Source organism: Phacochoerus africanus, chromosome 4 (genome assembly GCF_016906955.1).
Source record: "Phacochoerus africanus isolate WHEZ1 chromosome 4, ROS_Pafr_v1, whole genome shotgun sequence".
Lineage (NCBI taxonomy): Eukaryota > Metazoa > Chordata > Mammalia > Artiodactyla > Suidae > Phacochoerus > Phacochoerus africanus.
Window position 1 is genome coordinate 75138725 of NC_062547.1, and position 21903 is coordinate 75160627.

Genomic DNA, 21903 nt, shown 5'->3' on the forward strand with positions numbered 1-21903 from the left:
TTGTAGGTGCTCTTTGTATGTTTCAGACACGAGTCCCTCCTCAGACAGACGGTCCACAACACTTCCTCTGAGTCTGCAGGTCATCTCTGCACCTTCTTAGCAATGTGTGTGGAAGCACAAGTGAATTTGATTTTGGCGCCATTCTGTCTCTTTGCTTTGGCTGCTGAGGTCCTAGCTTCTAAGGTTTTATCATCTCAGCTCATACATTCATTTAGGTTTATGATGGGTTTTGAGTTGATTTCATGTGGCTGCAAATGGGACTCCCCCCCCCCCCCGCCCCAGTTTCTCCTCATTTAGCTGTCCTTGCAGAAACCAGTTGCCTGTCAGTGTCTGGTTCTGGGTTTCAGTCCATCTGTTCTGGACTCTCCTGCCACCATGTCTGTCTTGTGCCACTGCCACCTGTCCTCGTTGCTGTTAATTTTTTTTTTTTTTTGTCTTTTTGCCTTTTCTAGGGCCGCTTTCTCGACATATGGAGATTCCCAGGCTAGGGGTCTAATCGGAGCTGTAGCTGCCGGCCTACGCTAGAGCCACAGCAACGCAGGATCCGAACCGCATCTGAGACCTACACCACAGCTCACGGCAATGCCGGATCCTTAACCTGCTGAGCAAGGGCAGGGATAGAACCCGCAACCTCATGGTTCCTAGTCGGATTAATTAACCACTGCTCCACGACGGGAACTCCTCGTTGCTGTTAATTTTGAAGTAGACATCGAAGGGTGAAATGCCATTCCCCCAAGTCTGCTTTTGCCCCTTTAATGTATTAAGTCTGGCTTGGCCCTTGCTGTCTGTCACATGGCTCAGGACTGCCACGTCCCTTTCAAATTTTTAAAAAATTTTTATTTTTATAGCTGCACCAGTGGCATATGGAAATTCCCAGGCCAAGGACTGAATTTGAGCTGCTCAGATCCTTTAATTCACTACTTAGGGCCAGAGGTTGAACCCTCACCTCCGCAGCGACCCAAGCCAGTGCAGATTCTTAACCCACAGCGCCACAGCAGGAGCTCCCCGCTATGTCCCTTTAAATAGCTGCATCGTATTCCGCTGGGTGCTTCCTACTCTTCATTCTGTTCACTACCCAGCCCTTTATTGAGTACCTATTGTGTGCCAGGCCTGGAGGGCAGAGTGCCAGTGGAGGGGCCCAGAAGGAGCACAGGCAGAGGCCAGCCCCAGGGTGGGGGTGGGGTGGGTCCAGGCCTTCCTACCTGAAGGGAGACACCCTGTCCTGCTTTCCTGGGCAGCATGGGTGACATGGATATTCACTTACTGACCACATTCAGCACCAGCCCTGGCCTGGCCTCCGGTAACAGTTGGGACCAAGACAGACCCAACCCTGCCTCCAGGAAGCCCCTAGTCTGATGATAGTGATGGGAGGGATGTCCCCTCCCTGCCCTCACCTTGCTCACTCTGCTCTGGCCACATGGCCTTTTGCTGATCCCGTGGCGCTGCAGGCACGGTCCTGCCCCAGGAACTTTGCACTGGCTCTTCATGCTGCCTGGGAGGCTCTGCTGGCTCTCAGCCGGTCTCAGCCAGCTAGTTCTTTCCTGTCTCCTTCCCTTGATGTGGTTGTGGCTCAGGCTGGAGCCTGACTGTCTGGAGTCAAGTCCAGCTGTCACCACTATCCTGGGTGACCTCAGGCAAGAGACCCGGCTTCTCTGAGCCTTGGCTTCTATGTCTGTTACGTGGAGGTAATCATAGTACCTGCTTTATGGGGCTGTTTGGGCAGATGAAAATGAATCAGTAGCACTGGCCCATCGTCTAGACCTGGTAAACATTAACTATTACTGTGCCTGTGTTCCTCTGCTTTTGGCTGGTTCCTGGAGCTGGGGCCATGTTCACCCTTGGGTCTGGGGGGGTGGGGGTACCTGGAGGCCCCTCCATCTCAGGCAGCTCATTTGGCCTGGGAACCTCCCTTTCCTCATCTGTAAACTGGGGTGCAGTCATAGCCCTTGCTTCACTGGATGGAGCTGGGTTCAGTTCCAGCCCGCTTGGAGGGGCCTTGGGTGCAGGAGCCCCTGTGGGATCCCCAGGCCTAGCTGCAGCCTGGCTTGACCTCTGACTTGCATGGGACTTTGGGCAGGCCTGCCCACTAGGGTTCTGGAGGCCCCTTGGGAGATGGGGCCCAGGCCTGGAATGTGAGAGGAGCATCCCACTGGGCTGGCGCTGCCAGAGAGTAAAAATACATCTGGGAGGAAAACTGGGCCAAGAAACCTCTCACATCAGTCCTGAGACAGCGCGTGATCCTCTGCCAGGAGCCTGCGGGGTAGGAGTGGGGGCACTGTCCCTGTGCTCTGGCCATCATCCTCCGATCTGGCTCCTGACTGCCAGCCCCTTCCCAAGCACTGGTGCTGGTGACCTGCTTTCCTCTGGGGAGCCCCTGCCTGATCCCCCAGGCAGGGTGCTGTGCCTTGGGTGGGGGCGACCAGGCCTGGATCAGAGCCTCCCTGCCAGGACTTTGTGTGGGACAGTAGGAAGGAGGGACTGGTCCATTCCCTTGACCAGGTGCCCGCCACGGGGTCAGCAGTGAGGACGGCAGTGCTGATGGGGAGACACAGTCCTGGGGGCCCCCAGCCCAGGGAGACTTGAAGCCTGTCACCCCACCTCTTTGGTCGTGCTGGGTAACAAGCTTTGTCCATGAGGGGCCAGGTGGTCTCTGGGAGCAGGTTCTGCCTTGATTGTAAATGAGTGGGTGGGGCCGCGTGCCAATAGGACTTTATTTACAAAAGCCGCAGTGGGGGCTTTGGTCCACAGGGCACACTGCTGGTCCTTGAGCTACATTAACAAACATTCCTCCCCACACATACCTTTTTTCTTCAAGCAGCGTGAATTGGGTTTCTGTCTTGACACAAAACATCCTGATACCCCTTCCCTGAGCCCAGTTTCCCCCATTGAGGAGAGATGGGACAGGCATTGCTTAGGACAGGCTGAGCAGGAAGCACCATGGGCCCGAGGCCCTGCTGGGTAAAAGCAGTAGGAACGCAGCCCACACACGTGTCTCAAATATGTTTCCTAGAGCCGGACATCAGACAAAGGGCTGAAAGCAGGGTGGCAAAGTGGTGTGCCTGAGAGGGAGGTCCAGGCCCCCGGGAGTGGGTAGAGCCAGGACTGCTGAGGTCCCAGGATGGGCATGGGGAAGGCAAGGCTGGCCTCACCCCAGAGCCCGAATCCATAAAGGAAGGAGCCCTGCCATCCACAGTGATGGTGTGAGCTCAGTGGAAGGCTGTGCACCATCAGGCAGGCCTGTGCCCAGGGCAGACCAAAAGGTGGTCATCAAATGTGAGGTAAGCCTGTGTTCCATGCCAGGCTGATGCCAGGCCCCAGCAGGGACTCTGTCCTTGAGCCCAGTGAAGGTGGGAACAGGTGACCAGATGGCTGCAGGGCCCCAAGGCCAGGTGTAGGAGCACAGTCAGGAGCATGACTTCACCCAGAGGATCAGGGAAACCCATAGGAAGGGCTTCAGGAGGAAGTTGCAGTGTGGACAGGCCAGCTTGGGCTGGCCTGATGGCCTGAGCCCTTGGGGGCTCAGTCTATAGGGACCCAGGTGTACTCGTGGCCCCCAGGACCCCCTGCAGCTCCACTCTGGTTGCACCTCCAGAGACATCCGTTCCTGCCCACCCAAGAGCAGAGGCCTTCTCCCTGATTTCCTCCTAAGGTTTCAGTTCAGGGTTTTTGCTTGTTTTTTCATTTCCATGATGGTTTATGGCTAATAAAATAGTAGAGGAAAATGAAGTCACAAATAATCCCTGACTCTTAATTTTGATTTAGCAGTTGCAGTAAGTTTTCTGATGGTTGTTGTTAATATGGAAAATACAAGCTTACAAATGGATTTCCTGTTCTCTATATTCTGATTGCTGTGAAAATTAGCCAGAGCAAGAGGAAATTTTCTTTTACATTTTTTTAATTAAAGTGTAGTTGACTTACAATGTTGTGCCAATCTCTATTGTACACTAAAGTGATCAGTCATATATATATTGTGTGTGTGTGTATGTGTATATATATATATATATATATATATATATATTCCTTTTCTTACATTACCTTCCATCATGGTCTATCCTAAGAGATTGGATGTAGTTCCATGTGCTGTACAGTAGAACCTCATTGCTTATCTATTCTAAATGTCATAGTTTGCATTTACTAGCCCCAAACTCCCTGCCCATCCTACTCCCTCTTCATCCCTTGTCTTTTTTTTTTTTTTTTTTTTTTTGGCTGTGCCTGAGGCACGCAGAAGTTCCTGGGCCTGAGCTCTAACCCATGCCACACAGTAACCCGAGCCACTAGGGTAACAATGCCAGATCCTTCATCCACTGCACCATGAGAGAACTCTTCAGTTTGATCTTTTGCTTTTTTGTATGTGTGTGTGTGTGATGTGAGGCAGGGGTCCCTAATGATTGTATGGGCGTCAGAGGTAGACACTCCCCTACCAGACCCACGGCTGCCCCTGAGCTGCCAGGCCAGGAGGGGAACGCCTGTGTGTTTCCCTGCAAGCTAGTAATGTCCTGCCTCTAAGGACATGAAGTGCAGGGATAGGCTGCCGGTTTGACTCTGAGCTCTCTAGTAGCCAGAGTGAAGAGGGAAACAGCTTAATGGTGAGAAAGATGTTATTTCCTGGTGTCAGGACCTAGTGTATCTTGACGGCTCGGGTTGACAAGATACCTGTGCTAAGGAGGCACCTTTCCGTTTGTCCCCCTCAATGTTGGGTAAACGAGCCAGAGCCGTGTGATGGCACAGCTCCTGGGAGCGTGTCTCTTGTCTGGGCCTCTGTGTTTCTCCACCAGCTGATGAACGGGCAGTCAGGGGCGAGGAAGGGGCTTGCCCTGGCGCCTAGTGGATCTCAGAGGCTGGCTGTGTGGCCTTGGTCAAGCTCCTTGGCTCCAAACCTTGGTTTACCTGGAAAATGGGCACAATATCATCCCCCCACCACGGGCTGCAGTAGGGGGGTTGGTGCTGCCTTTGAACTCACCAAACCCCTGGGCCTTAGCCTCCCCAGCTGTGAAGGGATCTAACAATGAGTACCTCCCGAGGTATCGAGAGGGTTGGAGACGCGGCTTGTGGGGTGCTGGCCCGGTGGGGGTGCTGTGTGTAACTTCTAGCATTTATTATGGGAAGCTTCAAACAGAAGACAAAGCAGATAGGAGAGTACAAGTAGGTGTATTTTTATCATGAAATATTTTAATATTTTCTTTCTTTAATTTTATTTTACCCTCTTTTAATGTTTTTGTTTGTTTGGTTTGGTTTTATTTTTGCTTTTTAGGGCTGCACATGCAGCATATGGAGGTTACCAGGCTAGGGGTCTAATCGGAGCCACAGCTGCCGACCTATGCCAGAGCCATAGCAACGCCAGATCTGAGCTGCATCTATAACTTACACCACAGCTCATGGCCACGCTGGATCCTTTAACCCACTGAGTGAGGCCAGGGATCGAACACGTAACCTCATGGTTCCTAGTCAGATTCATTAACCACTGCGCCACGACGGGAACTCCTGATTTTTATTTTTTCCATTCCATTTTTATTTTTCCAAATATCATGATGTATTTCACATATCACAGAGAGTAATACAATAAACACGCATGCACAGGCCCTGCCCCTGCCCTGCACATCTTGACATGTGCTCCAGGTCTCTGGTCACTCCCTGTGGGCTGTCCTGGGTGCTGCAGAGTGCTGGGCGGCATCCTTGCCTCCACCCACTGGGTGCCAGGAGCCCCTGGTCATGACGACCACAGATGTCCCCAGACATTGGGCTGTGCCCCTTGGGGGCAAGGTCACCTTTAGGTCACTCCCCTCCACCTGGGACGCCTAATCTGGCCTCTGCCAGGTCTCCTCTAACTCTACGTAGAAAATGTGTAGTAACACACTGGTGTCTGTTGTATTATTCTGTACTTTTCTGGGTGTTTAAACTCTGCTTATTAAAGGCAGTCCCCTTGGAGCATTTTATCCCTAAATCAGAACCTGGTACCTGTGGCAAGCTCACTGAGCTCGTTATGAGTGATTGAAGGTGAGCGTGAATGAATGAGTGAATGACTGAGGGAGCAGATAGAATACCATCTGGGACATTGGTTACTGGGGACAACTTTTCACTGCTCACCTGGTTCCATCAACCATTCCAGGGGATGCAAAGTGATAAATGGAAAATCATAGGTGAAAATATATCTGAGAGGAAGACCGTGGCTTGTATTAATCCCCCCACATTTTTTTTTTTTTTTTGGAGACTTGCCTTCTACTTTGAAATTCTAGACCGTTGTCTGCCTCCTCCTGCAGTGAGGCCCCCCTCACTGCCCCGAAGCTCCGGTCATTGCTGGGTGGGGAGTCTGACCTCAGGTGTGGGTTCCTCATGTAAGCCTGGGAGTAGGGGGCTGGGACCCAGCCAAGCCCCTTTGTGGGCTGGGCGGCCTTTCCCAGTGTCTCTCTGTACTCACTGACTCATGGAGCGCCTACTGCATGCTGAGCACTGCTCTAAGCTTCATTTGCCACCTCCACGTGCCTACACTCAGCCCTGTATGTCCAGCCACATCACCAGGGTGTCTCTCCTGGGCTCCAGTCTGGGTGATGGGGATCCCAGCCCTGCTTTCTCTCACAGTGGGGTCCTCTTGTCCTGGCCATCCCCTTCCAAGATTGCTCCCCAGTCAGCCCCTTCTCTCCATCCCAGCCTTCCCTGCCCCAGCTCCATTTGACCTGTAATTGTTGTGCTCCTCCTGTGTGCCGGCAATTGGGCGAAGTCAGGGTGTGGTGGCCGTGAATGAGACAGTCCAGTCACTGCTCTCCTGAGAAGGAGCAAGGTGATTAAGAAGTTAGCTTCAGAGTGTGATGTGTGTCATGAAATAAAACAGGTGTGGTAGAGGATACAGAGGGTCAGGGGTAGGGAGGGGCCGGCGTGGTCAGGGAAGGTCTTTGTAGGAAGAGACGTTCAAGCTGAGACCCATGGGATGGAGGACAGGAGCCAGCCACGCATCCCAGGCAGAGGGCACAGCAAGTGCAAAGGCCCTGAGGTAGGCCTGTGCCTTCTGCAATGTGTGAGCAAGTGTGTGTGACACCATGCGTCAGGCCTGGCACACAGGTGCTCAGTAGTGTCCACTGTTGCCTGTGGGATCACTCACATCCTTTGGGCAGAATCTGCTCAAAAATATGTTTCTCTAAAGCTTGAAAACATCTGATTCTGAAGGTCAAAATTCACCTTTAATCTGGAGGAAAAAGATTTTATTAAGAAAATTTTCAACTACTGAAAAGTTGAAAGAATCAGATGGTAAATACTCACCCATTGCTGCTTGGATCCTACAGTTAACATTTTGCTGTGTTAATTCCTCCCTCCATCCACCTGCCCATCACTCATCCATCCCTCCATCTAACTTTTTGGATGCATTTCAAGGTTGTAGGCATCAGCACATTCTACTTAAAACACTTAAATATGTGTATCATTAACTAGAATTTGATATTTTTCACCATGTTCTTTGCAGTGTTAACTACTCTGATCACCTATTAACTCTAGCCTTCCCTGTCATAATACTGGCAGTAAAAGTCTGTGATAATACAAAAAAAAGAAAAAGAAAGTTCTCTATTTCTGTCATTCTGTGGCATTGACCCCAGATTCACATCTATTTGGTGTCACACCAGGTGTGACCCTGCTGAAGGAAGAATTAGTATATCCCTTGTCAATGTCTATTTATCAGAGAGGTCATCTACATTTGACAGATAAAAATTAACTCAAGTGTGAAACCAGGGCCAGGCAGATACACACGAGCAGGTGGTGGGTGCAAAGGGCAGAAACTGCTAGATCCCAGTTCCTCCTGACGTGCTTGCAGGATGACCTTGGGTGAGTCGCTGGTGTCTACCTGGCCACCTTGCTCTGCTCCATTTAACTCAGTGATTGGTCGTTTTTTAAATTATTTTAATTTTTTCCATTATAGTTAGTTTACAGTGTTCTGTCAGTTTTCTACTGCACAGCAAAGTGACTCAGTCACACACACACACACACACACACACACACACGCATGCACGCACGCACATTCTTTTTCTCACATTACCCTCCATCCTGCTCCATCACAAGTGACTAGAGTGGTTGGTTATTTGGTTCTCTTGGGTTTTGTAAAATTTTGTCTCTTTTCTTCATTCCCTTCCCTTTTTCTTGTCTTATTGCATTGGCCAGCGCCCCACAGCACTCACAGCTACGCTTCTTGTCTTGGGGCTGATATTTAATGTGTTTGCCTTGTATTTATTTTTAAGTGAAATAGTTCCTACCCCACAACCCATCCCTGCCTTTTTTTGCCCCCCTTTCCCCTAGTTTAACAGTTTTTTTGGACATGACATTCATGCTGAATTTTGTGGAACACTTTTCTGGATTCTGAGATGCAATCATAGGGCTTTTCCACCTTTGACTTGGGGTAACTTCCTAAATTTCTCCAAACCTGTGCTTCCCCTTGATGATGGTAACGAAGTCTGAGCTTTAAATCAGGTGGTTTCTGGCTCAGGTGCTCGCAGGCGCCCTCTGGCTGCCGTGGGGGCCAAACCATGAGGGGCCAGCTGCTGCTGGTCTGGTCTTTCTAGATCTGCTCATTTTTTAAGAAACCCAAGTTTATCTCCAAAACATTGTGATTTTGAAAGTTGACTCAACTCGCATCAACATTGTACAGCCAGAAAGAAAGCACCAGGTTCCTGGTGGCATAACTGAGGCATAGCCTCACTGAGCACAGGGCCATGGAGTCAGGGGTGCCTGAGTTCACACCTTTGCTGTCACTTTCCTGTGGGGACTCTTGGCCTCTGGTCCCCGTGTAGACTGGGGAGCCCAGTCTTCTGTTAGTGTGGAGTCAGGGACAGGACAGGAGGGGGTTACATGCATTCCCAGCAGTTCATCTAAATTATCCACCTCTGTGTGATGGAGTTTTCAGTAGTGGCCGCCTCTCCAGGCTGGGGGGGGGGGCAGTCTCGGAAGGGCTCGCACAGGGGGAGGCCGGTGCTCCCTGCTGCTGCAGTTGTGAATCTCTCCTCTTTTCTTTCTTTCTTTTTTTTTTTTTTTTCTTTTCAGGGCCACACCTGCGGAATATGGAAGTTCCCAGGCTGGGGCTTGAATTGGAGCTGCAGCTGCCAGTCTACACCATAGCCACAGCAAAACAGGATCCGAGCTGTGTCTGTGACCTACACCACAGCTCACGGCAACACCAGATCCTTAACCCACTGAGCGGGACCAGGGATTGAACCTGCGTCCTTATGGATACTAGTTGGGTTCATTACTGCTGAGCCACAATGGGAACTCCTTTTCTCTACGTTTTTTGGCCTCACTCTCGGCATGTGAATGTTCCCAGGCCAGGGATGGGACCCATGCCACAGCAGTGACCTGGGCCACTGTAGTGACAACACCAGATCTTTAACCTGCTGTGCCAGATGGGAATTCCAGAGGGCTTTCAACCATAGGAACCAGTGCAGATGTCTCACCTGGGTGACCCTGTCCCCTGGGACATCTGTGGTTGTCACGACAGGGGGCCCCCCGGCATCCAGTTGGGGGGGTGCAGGGACACAGCTCCATATCCCGCCATGCCCAGTAGGGATCCACTGAGCATGACCTGGCCCTCGTGTCTGCAGTGCTGGGGAGGGGGGTGGTGGCCGAAGTCCTCATACTGTTATACCAAGCACCTCCCTCAGGAAAAGGGGATTCAGGCTCTGCAGAGTGTCCCTGCCCACACTGTGGGTCCTCCACTCGGTCTGTCCAGCAGGTGGGGGTCCGTGGCTGTGACTTCTCTCTACTTTGACAGCAGATGTGTGAACGCTGAATCAGAGCATCCAAACCTCAGGCTTTATCTTGTATATCTTCACTTTGCTTCTCCAGGAGCTGATTTTTACCGTGTTTCACGAGGTTCTGGTCCAGGATGGGTTGGAAATAGAAGGAAAAACTGATCCTTCCCCCAGGAGGTTGGGGCAGCGCCAGCCCGGAGGGTTGGCTGCCCTTCCCGAGGTCAGGTGCCTCCATCTGGTCGAATACCTCGTTTCCGAGGTGGGGATACTGAGGCCCCCGTCCTCTTGCTGTTCAGCATCACTGCCTGCCAAGAAGCAGGGTCTGGAGATGGCCCCGGTGCTGCATGTCACTGGGTGGTATTTTTTCAACTAAAGAAAAATTTTCCTTAAAAATTTTTTTTTCTTTAAAAAAAAATTTTTTTTTTAGTTCACCTACTATAAAATTCACCCTTTTAAAATACGCAGTTCAGTCTTCTTTATTATAATCACTTTCTTGTGCCAGTGGCACTATCATCCAATTCCAGAACATTCCATCACTCCAAAACAAAATCCTGTCACCCTCAGCAGTCCCCCCCCTCTCCAACCCCTGACAGCCAAGAACCCACTCTCTGTCTCTGTGGATGTGTCTGGTCTGGACATTTCCCATCCATGGAATCACACACTGTGTGTCCTGTGTCCGTTTCTCTCAGTGAACATCCTGTTTTCAAGTTCTGTCCATGTGGTAGGAGTGTCAGGGCTCCTAGCTGAGGAGTAGTCTGTTTAATGCTGTAAGGATGAGTAGTCTTGAGTGTTCCTGTCGTGGCGCAGCAGAAACAAATCCAACTAGGAACCATGAGGTTGCGGGTTTGATCCCTGGCCTTGCTCAGTGGGTTAAGGATCTGGCATTGCCGTGGCGCTCGTGAAAGCTGGCAGCAACAGCTCCCATTAGACCCGTAGCCTGGGAATCTCCATATGACACGGGTGCGGCCCTACAAAGACAAAAAAGATTTTAAAAAAAGGATGAGTAGTCTGTTTAATGCTTTCGGGAATGTAAAGAATCCAGGTTGGACAGAGGAGCTGAAGTGCCAGCTCCTTTCTCCCTCTCCCCAAAGGCGTTCCTGAAGCTGGACCTCACATTCCTTTCAGTAATGCTCTGGGCGTGGGAGTGTGGTACCGGCGTCAGTCAGCTACGGCTGCGTAACAGCCACCTCAGAGCTGCATGGCTGTGAACTGCACACAGTTGCTTGTGATTCTGTGATCTGGGTTGGGTTTAGCAGGCAGCATGAAGTCCAGGAGGCTCCCTGACTCACAGGCCTTTGCGGGGGGAGGCTACCTGCCCCTCTCCCAGGGCCCCTGCGTGGACCTTGTAGCTCAGGGTTCCCAGAGGATGGAACCAGAAGCAGCCCCCTTCCTAATGCCACACTGTCCCTTCTGTTGTATTCTATAGCTCAGGCTGGGTCACAGAGCACCCCCCCAAACACACCTTATGGTTTGCAAGCCCGTTTTCAGGTGTGGCTTGTGGGCAGCCCGTCCACCCTGGTCCTGGCAGGCTGTCTCTCACAGTGAGTCCTCAGCCCCAAGCCATGCCCGCGGGATGCCCGGCCTCTCCACAAGACTCTGCTCTCATGGCTAGAGGCCTGCATAGCAGGAAGCCTGGAGGAAGGCCAGACCATTCCAGCTAATCGGGGAAGTGAGCGAGCGGCTGGCCCTGGCCGCTTCCTGATTTCTCGGGGTTGCAGGCACGCCTGCCTGGTCTTTGTGCTTTCTTGTTTGCTGTGAGTCATGGGGAGCCAGCTCTGTCCTGGGCACCCCCCAGGCCTCCCACCCCCCTGCCGCCCCTCCAGTGGGCCCTCTCCTCCATACAGGTGCCTGTCTGTTGGTGACAAGGCAGACCTGGCCCCCTGTAGCTGGGGGAGATGCTCTACAAAAGCTCGGGTGGTGCCCAGAACTGAAGACGGAGAAAGGCTGGGAGTGGCCCCAGAGAGGCAGTTTAGGGCAAGGTGGTCAGGGGACGGCCTCTCTGAGGGGCTGACATCTGAGCCAGGGCTTGACAAAACAAGGGAGCAAACCTTGCAAGGGTCTTGGGAAGGGCGTTTCAGGTGGGGGAGGGGACAGCCTGTGCAGAGGCCCTGGGGTGCATCGGTGCCTGGTGTGTTAGGGGAACAGGGAGGAGGCCCGCTGCAGTGACCAGGGTGAGCGAGGGGAGGTGAGGGAGGAAGTGAGGGCTGGGAGGGGTCCGGGACCTTGTGGGCCATGGGGAGGACTTGGGCTTTTACCCCAGGGAGGTGGGAGCCCTGGAGGGCTGTGGGCAGAGGAGGGGCAGGGCCCTTTGGTAACTGCAGGGTGGACAGACTGGGGAGGCAAAGATGGGAGCTGGGGGGTGGGGAGGGATCTGGGCTGGTCCAGGTGGGTGGTGATGGGGGCCGAGAGAAACAGGGAGCAGCGGTGGATTCTGGATCGACTTTAAGGTAGGAGGATAGATGTCAAGGCCTCTCCCTGGGTCCTTGTGGAGCCTTTGCAGCCTCAGTCTCCACATCAGACATAGAGCAGCAGTCCTGTGTGTGCCAGGGAAAGGGGCAGGGACAACCTATCCTTCGCAGTGGGTTTCTTGGGTGTCTGCTGGGGCAGGCCCAGCGTGCAGCACAGCTGTGCCCCCAGATCCCCCCGCTGGCCACGGCCCTGCCTCCCACTCGGCAGCGCCTCATGCTCTCCCCCTCCCCCAGGCTATTTGTAAAACTTAATTTCCTCGAAGAAAATGGGGTGGCTCGTTCAGAAGATAATCAGTCATGTGTTGGGCTGGGAGGAGCTCACCATCTCGCCTGGTCCCAGCCACCTCCAGCCCGGCTAGTGGGAGGGGGTTCAGGAACCCGTGGCCTCCTGTGACAGGGTTGCCTGGTTCTGGGGGCTGACGGACAAGGTTCCAAAAGGAAATTTCAGAGAGTGAGGAGGGGGCACAGGTGGCAATACTGGGGAAGGTGATGGAGAGGCCCCTGAGTGGAGATGGGGGACAGCATCTGGGCAGAAGGCGTGGCACTGTCTCAGGTGTACCCTTCGTTCCCTGCCCTGACCTCCTCTGTCCCTGTTCCCCTCTGTCCCCGTCCCCCACCCAATGACCTGGGCCAGCACAGCCTGCCCCCTAGCCTCAAGGATGTTCCAGTGGGAGCAGATCTGTCCCCTTATCAGCCAGCATGTCAGTCCAGCAGGAGAAGCAGGGGAAGGGAGTGAGGTCCAGCCAAAGGCCCAGGGTGGGGCCACAAGCCCTGCAGTGTCACTTAGGTGGCTGAATGTCCCCAGGCCAGGCAGAGTCTACCAGGACTTGTGTGTCAGACGCTCGTGGTGGTGGGGCCATCCCCACAAGCCTGGGAATGCAGAGGCCCAGGGAGGAGGGGGAGGTCAGGACCTCAGTGTTGGACCAGCTTGGCCCCGGGATGAAGGGCCGGGAGCTGAAGAGGAAACAGGTGGGCATGGCAGGTGGCTCTGGGTTGAGGTGCCCCCAGTAGCCAAGAAAGGGGAATACCCGGGGACCCAGATGAGGTCTGGAATGTTCCGCCTAGTCCACCACCGCTTCCTGCCTTGTCTCCTCTTCCTTCCCCCACACCCCAGACGCAAAACCATGAATTGTTCTGCTGTTGGGCAGCCAACGAAAATATTATGTCAGCTTTCCAGCACCTTCCGCCACCCGTTTGCTGCTCCTCCGGGTCTTTTGGTGGGCCGAGCCCAAGTTCATCTCTGCTTCTGGGGCCCAGGCTAGGAGCCCCAAACGTAACCGGGGGCACATGTGGCTGGTGTGGTCTGTTCTGGTGCTATTATCGGTCTTCTGGGGCCTGTTGACTTTGTTCCTTGGGCAGGGGTCCTCTCTGTGGGGCCTGTTGCCATGACCATGGCCTTGCATGCTGCCCACCTGCCTGTTACCCTGTCTCCTGGGGTCTCACCCCTGGTGCATGGCACTCGGGCACACATGTGGGCATTTAGGGCTACCTTTTACAAGTCCTCACCCAGCCAGCCTGGCTGCACCATGGCCATGTCATTATGGGTTTTTTGGGTTTTTTTTAAGGCCACACCTGTGGCATATGGAGGTTCCCAGGCTAGGGGTTGAATCTGATATGTAGCCGCCGCCCTACACCTCAACCACCACAACTCGGGATTTGAGCCGCATCTGCGAGCTACACCATAGCTCACGGTGATGCCGTAAACTTAACGCACTGATCGAGGGATCAAACCCACAACCTCATGGATCCTAGTCAGGTTCTTTAACCACTGAGCCACAACAAGAACTCCCATGGGTTTGTTTTTTGTCGGCAGGTAATTCATAGATACCATAAATTCACTTTAAGTGTACAATTCGAGGGTTTTTTTTTTTTTTTTTTTGGTATCTTCACAATGTTACACAGCCGTGACCACTGATTCCAGAACATTCTTACCCTCCCAGAGGAAACCACCTCCCTGTTAGCGTCACACCCTGCTCCCCTAGCCCCGGCCCAAGCTGGTTGTTAGAGGACCACTGGAGTGAGTGTTCTGACCCTGACTCCTCACCTGGGCCTGCTGCTCTCTCAGCCGCCCCAAGCACCCCCTCCCTGTGGGTCCAGGGCTGGGTCCTCTGGCCTCTCCCCTTCCTCCCCCCCAATCCAGGAGGCCTTGTCTCTCTAGCCTCAAACCCTGGGCAATGGCACACAGTCCTACCTCCAGCCTGGGCATCCACTGAGTCCTCGACATCTCCACTGGGGGTTCACGGGGGTCACACTCAACCTGGCCAGCCTACACCCGACCATCCCCTCAAGCTGCTCCCACCCTGTCCCCACCTTGTCTGAGGCAGCTCTGTCCTGTCAATTGCTCCAAAATCCTTAGTCATTCCTGAGGCCTCTTTTCTTCACTCCACCTCCAGTAAGCACAGCCGGTCTGTCCTGACTTCAGATCTTCCCAGCATCCACCCACTGATTACCCCCTTCAGGATGGCCTCCCTCGTCCAGCCCATCATCCCACTGGGACCAGCGCCATAGCTCCTGCCGTTGCCCCCATGCCTTCCTTCCATGGTCACCAGAGGGTGCTGCGGGCTCCTGAGTCAGTCCTGCCCTTGTCCCCCAGTAGCCCTCCAGGGCTTCCACCTCCCTGGGGCAAAAGACCAAGTCCTCCCCTGCTGCTCTGACCCCCCACCTGTCACCCTGAGTCATCCTCCTAACACTCACTCCACTCTCCAGGCCCTTCTCTGTGCCCCTCTGACAGCCCTTGAGGACAGGGGCCAGGTCTGTCCTAGTCACCGCTTGCCTCCCTTCTCCAAGCTGATACCTGGTAGAGACCAGTATTTGAGTTTCTTGTTGCAGCTACAGCAGATCACTACATACTTGACCAAAACAACACAGATTGATTCTCTCAGGGTCCTAGAGGTCAGGAGTCCAGCTTGGGAGTCACGGGGCTAAATCCAGGCACGGGCAGGGCTCATCTTTCTGGAGGCACTGCATCCCTGGCTCTCGGCCCCTTCCTCCATCCTCACAGCCAGCAGCACGGCATCTCCGTCTCTCTTTGCCTCTGACCCCCTGCCTCTTATGAGGACCTTGTGGTGACATCGGGCGCCCAGGGAATCCAGGGTCACCCCCATCTCAGGGGCCTTCACTTAACCCCCTGCAGAGGCGGGGGGGGTTGCTATCTGCCAACCATACGCACGAGCAGATAATCCTCAGCAGAAGTCCGCCTTCTGGGTGAGGACAGTAGGCTCAGAGACGTCAGTGTTTGGCCTGAAGCTTCCCCTCACAAAGCTGGGATTGGAGGGATTGGTCCCGAGAAGTGGGCATCACTGGCTTTCCTGCCCTGAGCCTCCGTCCATGGTAGGAAGCTCTCCTGGAGCCACCAGAGCCTCAGTTGGTGGCCATGTGGACGGAGCCAGTGAATGTCCTTGGTAGGCCCTCACTGCTGCTGCCCCAGCTCCTGCCCACCTGCCCACCTGCCCACCTGCCCTCACCCAGGAACCCTCCAGCCAGTGGGCTGTGCCATTTCTCCTCCCCCCGTCCCACAGTACCCAGGCGTCTAGTCGCCCTGCTCCTGGCGGTCCAGCCCCCTGTCTGGTGGCCACATCATTCCCTGCAGCTTCTCCCACCTCAGGCCCCCCTCTTGCATCACAGCCATCCTGTCTCCAGGCCCATTTCCCACGTGGGATCCCTGTGACCCTCCCCAGGGGCACAGGGTGCGTGTGGAGGATGTGCTGCTGAGTGGAGGCCTGGCCGTGTGTCCAGACTGAGGTCTCCCTTCTTTCCCACAGGTTCAACCCAGAAAAAGATGGCCCCGGTGGAGGTGAGTGCCCCCCTCTACCTGCCTCCTGAAGGCGGACTGGGAAGTGCCCAGCCCTGCCCGCACCCTGCTCTGTGACCTTGGGCATCTTACCACACCTCTCTGGGCCCCAGATGCCAGCAAAGCAAATAAGCAAAAGTCGATGAAAATTTGGCTGTACTGCCAGCATCTTGAGTTCCAGAGAGGGGTCCAGGAGTGGGTGGGGAGAGCCCTGAGGATCCATCCCTGGGCTGTCCAGGGAGCGGGGAGGCAGAGGTGTCCTGGAGAGGTCAGCAGTGCCTCCAGGATAATGTCCTTGCAACCCCACACATGCCCAGTCCTGTCTCCAGACAGCTTTTCCTGCTGGTGGCCACTGGTGTACACGTGCCTCTGGGCCACTCCATGGGCCCTGGGTGCCCTGTCCCTGGTCAGTTTCCAGGCACTACTGCAGTCTGCCTGCGAGGGGCATCTGTGAGTCCTTTTGTTTGAGGATTCATGGGCAGTGGGTTAGAGGCAGCCCAGGTGTGGCAGGAACCCACCTGGGTGTCAGTGTTCCCTCCCAGCCAGGCTCCTTACCAAGGATGTCACCATGCACTCAGGGTCCTTCTTAGGAGGGCTCTGTCCACCTGCTGGGGCCCCGGGGTGTGTCCAGGCAGTAGGGAGGGAGGTGGGCAGGCCGCCTGGTGCTGCCAGGGCAGTGGGGAGCCAGGGAGGTGTGGGAGGGTAATTGCCTACAAGCTTTGCCTGAGGCGAGCCCTCCCCCTGGTGGCCAGTGTGGAGAACGGGCTGGGTGATTTCTCTGAATGGTGGCCGGTACACAGCAAATACTTCTTAAATGTCAGTGACCAACGGGCCCAAGTGCTGCTGGCCAGTGTCGGGCCCCTGCTCTGAGCTAGCTTCTGTCCTTCCGCCACCCACCCCATGATGTTGCTCGCAGGGGCTGGTGGCTTCTACACAACTTTGCTGGAATGTCTCAACTGCCACATCTGTCCCCAAGAGCTCATAGGAGTCAGGATGTCACCCCTAATGGAGGAGATGCTGTTTGCAGTCATTCTCACTGGGGCCATATCTGGGCACAATGCGTGGTTCTCACAGCTGAGGTGGGGACTCCTGCTCCTGGCTTCAAGTAGGTGGGGCCAAGGGTGCTGCTCCACACCCCACAGTGCCCAGGATGGTGCCCCTCAGAGAGTGACCAGCCCCAGTGTCAGCAGTGTGAGGGGGGACCCTGAAATTGGGGCTCTTCTCCCCCCAGAACGCAGGAGGGCCAGGACTGCCAACCTTCCTGCTTTTCTGGAGGAGTCTGAAGTCCTGGTCTGGGTGTGGTCCCCCAGGATGTGTGGTGTGCACCCCCCTGGGAGTGGATCCCCCGCAGCCTGCCCACACCAGCCCCTCCACCCCTTCCCAGCTCCAGCTGGACCCGGCAACAAAGCCTCTCTCCCGCCAGGATCTCCATAGCATTCTGCCTTCTGCAGCAGTGTCTCCTTGCCGATTCTTAACACTTCCTGCTTCCTCTTCTCCAGGCCCCACTGATGACTGGACAGCCGGGCCCCGGCCACGGGAAGAAGTTGGGTCACCGGGGTGTGGATGCATCTGGTGAAACCACCTACAAGAAGGTTCCCGCTCTCCCTTCAGTGCTGGGGAGGGATGAGGGCCCCCTGTGCTTGCACCCCCCCATATTCAAACAGGCCCACTGAAGGTCGGGTGTGTGCTGTGGCCGTGTCTGGCTGGAGGCGGTTGCTCTCAGTCCTGCCAAAGCTCCTAGTTCAAGTCATCCTGGTCCTCACTGGCTCTGAGTTCTGGCCCCACGGTTGCCTGTGGCCTTGGGCATGACCTTGGCCAATCCCTCGTGACCTTGGCTAATCCCTCGTGACCTTGGCTGATCCCCCATGACCTTGTCCCAAATCCTGCTGGCTCATCTAGAGAAGAGGAAATCCCAGCTCCCTCCCTTCCCTCAGAGAGCAGGGCTGAGGCGAGCAAGGTCGGGCCAGGGTTGTGCGTGGGGGCCTGGGACCCACTGCTTTTGGTCCTCCCTGCCTTATTGCACCTCCTAAAATAACAGCTTTGCTGAGAGAGTGCAGGCGCCGTCTGACTCACCCTTTTTGAAATGTACAATTAGATGCTTTCTAGAGTATTCAGAGCTGTACAGCCATCACCGGGGTCAATTTAAAAACATTTCTATCCCCTCAAAAAAAAAGGCTCAACCCCATTACCAGCACCCCCTCCCCTCGCCCCAGCCCCTGACAACCAGGAATCCACCCTCTGTGTCTGTGGCTGTGCCTGTTCTGGACGTTTCCCATCCATGGAATCCCACACCGTGTGTCCTTCTGTGTCTGCTTCTTTCACTGAGCATCTTGGTCTCCAGGTCCATCCACGTGGTGGGAGTGTTGGTACTTCTCTCATTTTCAGGCTGAGTGATGCTCCCGTGTGTGGAGGGATAGTGTTTTGTGTAGCCCATTCAACTGTCGATGGCCACTTGGGTTGTTTCCACTTTGGGGCTGTTGTGAGTAGCACAGCTGTGAAGGTTTGGGTACAGGTGGGTTTTTTTTTTCTTCTTTTTCTTTTTTTCCTTTTTTGGCTGCCCCATGGCATATGGATCAGATCCAAGCCATACCTATGTGTGACCCATGCCACAGTTGTGGCAGCAACTCCAGATCCTTAACGCACTGTGCTGGGCTGGGGATCCAACCTGCATCCCAGTACTGCAGAGACACCTCCAACCCCATTGAGCCACAGCAAGAGCTCCTGGGTATGGGTTTTTGTGTGGACTATGCTTCTCTTTCTGGGCTGCACACCTAGCGTCAAACCACTGGGTCACAGGGGAACCACGTGGAACCACTGGAGGAGTCCTCAGACAGTGTCCGCAGTGGCTGCGCCATTTTCCGTTCCCAGTAGCCAAGTGCGGGGACTCCACACCCCTGTCCTCCGAGAGGCATGTTTTCTGTCTCTCTGACTCCATTCCTCCCAGTGCCTGGGAACCGAATCTCACTGTCTAGCTTTGCATCTTCCTGGTGGCTGGTGGTGTCCAGCACCTCTTCCTATGCTTACTGGTTGTCTGCTGTCTTCCCTGGAGAATGGTGTTGAGTTGATGGTATCCTTTTTTTTTTTTTTTTGCTTTTTAGGGCCGCACACGAGGCATATGGAGGTTCCCAGGCTAGGGGTCCAGTTGGAGCTACAGCTGCCAGCCTACACCACGGCCATAGCAACGCAGGATCCAGCCTGCATCTGCGACCTACACCATAGCTCACAGCAACACTGGATCCTTAACTCACTGAGCGAGGCCAGGGATCGAACCCACGTCCTCAGTGGTTTATTACCACTGAGCCACATTGGAAACTCCGAGTCGTTGTCACCTTGAAGGAGTGGATGGCAGAGGGCAGTCTGGGAAGGGCTTACCCCTGCAGTCGGGGTGCTGGGGACCAGAATGGGTGACTCAAGGGCCACAGTGACCTCCTCTGTGGTAGGCGCATGGCTTAGAGTTCGTGGTGCCCACAGAAGTACAGGCAGCAGATGCTCCTGGAGTGTGGGCGGGCATGACGGCAGCCCCAGGAGGGCTGGCACTGTCACCTCCATCCCTGACTTGGAGTCAGGAGACTGAGGCATGGAGAGGCAGAGTCACTTGGCCATTGTGACCATGCAGATTCCCTTGAAAGTGGACAGAAGGAACCCAGGCCTCGGAAGCGAAGCCTGGACATCGCTGTGTATTGCACCCTTCCCCCCCAAAAGAAAACCCTGGCAGCGGTAGGGTTTTGCTGAGTCGGGGCAGTTTTGAGGTATGGGAACCTTCTAGAACCTGGATAGAAAACAAGCCTTGGGGCCTCAAGAGGTATTGTTGGAGTCTCAGCCAGGTCACTTACTTGCTGTATGGTGCAGGCTGAGCAGCAGGCCTGGGCCCAGCATGTCAGTGATTGGCTGGGCAGGTGCCCCTCAGGGGGCCCTTGGGTGGTGGGTGTCAGTGGGTCTGAGCTGCAGGCTGGATGCCGCCCCACTCCCTGTCCCCTGGGGGCTTCCCATTCTGCCTCTCACCCTGGTGACCAGGGGTTGTGGTGGGAATTGGCCCCAGGGGTCTTGATGCAGCTGGATTTCCCCACAGACCACATCCTCCACCCTGAAGGGGGCCATCCAGCTGGGCATCGGCTACACCGTGGGCAACCTGAGCTCCAAGCCAGAGCGCGACGTGCTCATGCAGGACTTCTATGTTGTAGAGAGCATCTTCTTTCCCAGGTAGGCCGGGCCCATCCTCCCGTGTCCTCACAGCCCGCCCTCCAAGTCTCTCAGCTCCCTTCTCCGCCCCAAATAACACAGATCCCTCCTGCAGTCTCCTTGGCTTTTTTTTTTTTTGTCTTTTTGCCTTTTCTAGGGCCACTCTCTCAGCATATGGAGATTCCCAGGCTAAGGGTCTAATCAGAGCTGTAGCCGCTGGTCTATGCCAGAGCTGCAGCAACGCCAGATCCAAGCCGCGTCTGCAACCTACACCACAGCTCACGGTAACACCGGATCGTTAACCCACTGAGCAGGGGCAGGGACCGAACCCGCAACCTCATGGTTCCTAGTCGGATTCGTTAACCACTGCACCACGATGGGAACTCCTCTCCTTGGCTTTAAGGTCCAGCCCCATCAGGATGTTACTGTGCCTCTGAAACGGAGATGTAATTTAATGGCAATTTTTAAAAATAGGGAAAGATAGAAGTTTGTTGTTTTTCTCTCTCTCTCTCTCTCACACACACACACACACACACACACACACACACACTCACACTGTCCAGGCTGGCCAGGTACCTCCATGATGTTGGGGGTCTGGGTTTCTTCTGGTTACTCCACCATCTTCGAATGCTGCTTTACTAACCAGTGGTCCTAGGGTGGCTGCCTAGGCTCCTGCCATCACACCTGCATTCCAACATTAGGAAGGAGAAGGAGAGCACATGCCCCTGCCTTTTAAGAGCATGACCAGGAAAGGATCACATCATTTCTCTTCCATTCACAGTGAATTGGCCAACTGCAGCTCCCTGACCATGCCTGGCTATGGCAGAGGCTGGCAGTGGTCTTATTCTGGGTGACTTTATGCCCAGCCAACACTGTGGGCTCCTTTGCTAATAAGGAAAAGAGAGTGGTTGTTGGGGGACAGATCTAGACTGGCGCCAATCCTTTGTGCCATTGGGAGCCCCGTGTTACATTTTGGATTGGCCATTAGGGGGTCTTGGGGCCTGGCCTGGGCTTGGGCAGGCATACGAGCCACGGTACCTCACGGGCTTTTCCCCTGCTTCTTCTACAGTGAAGGCAGCAACCTCACCCCCGCTCATCACTTCCAGGACTTCAGGTTCAAGACCTATGCACCTGTCGCCTTCCGCTACTTCCGGGAACTCTTTGGGATCCGGCCAGATGACTACTTGGTAAGTGTGTCCGTTGGCTGTCACTGTGTCACAGGTCACCCCTCATGAGCCCAGAATTGGTGGCTCAGATCACCACCTGTTGTTCATCATGGTCTCTGTGGGGCAGGAATGTGGGTGGCCCAGTGTTGCTGGGCTCTTGCTCAGGTTGTAATCGGGGTGAGCTGGGCTGGGGCCTTGCAAGGACTTGACAGAGGCTGGGTCTCTTCCAAGCCCGTGGCGTCATCGGCAGGTCTCAGTCCCCGCTGGCTGTTGGCCGGGGCTGCTGCTCTTTTCAGATGTTACAGCCTCCTGTGTACTGGTCCCAGAGGGACTGTCCTGTCTCAGGTCAGGCATGTGCTCCTGGGCACCAGGCTGGACTCTCTCTCCTCCCGGCTCGTGTGTGTGTGTGTGTGTGTGCGTGTGCATGTGTATGTGTGTGTTTAGGGCTATACCTGCACCATATGGAGGTTCCCAGGCTAGAGGTCCAATCGGAGCTGTAGCCACTGGCCTATACCACAGTCAGAGCAACACTGGATCCTAAACCCACTGAGCAGAGGCTCAGCCTGCATCCTCATGGATGC

General features: G+C 54.7%; 1 protein-coding gene across 10 annotated transcripts in view; it reads left to right on the forward strand.

Moving 5' to 3' along the window:
- Nucleotides 1-21903, forward strand: part of PIP5K1C (phosphatidylinositol-4-phosphate 5-kinase type 1 gamma) — a 73084-nt gene that overhangs the window by 19522 nt on the left and 31659 nt on the right. For 9 of the 10 annotated variants that reach the window (XM_047777529.1, XM_047777532.1, XM_047777531.1 and 6 more), the window contains exons 2-5: nucleotides 15949-15980; nucleotides 17477-17569; nucleotides 20047-20177; nucleotides 21226-21343. In XM_047777529.1, coding sequence (XP_047633485.1) covers nucleotides 15949-15980; nucleotides 17477-17569; nucleotides 20047-20177; nucleotides 21226-21343 — 374 coding nt within the window. The remainder of the gene's footprint in view (nucleotides 1-15948; nucleotides 15981-17476; nucleotides 17570-20046; nucleotides 20178-21225; nucleotides 21344-21903) is intronic. The other variant, XM_047777539.1, reaches the window with a different exon arrangement.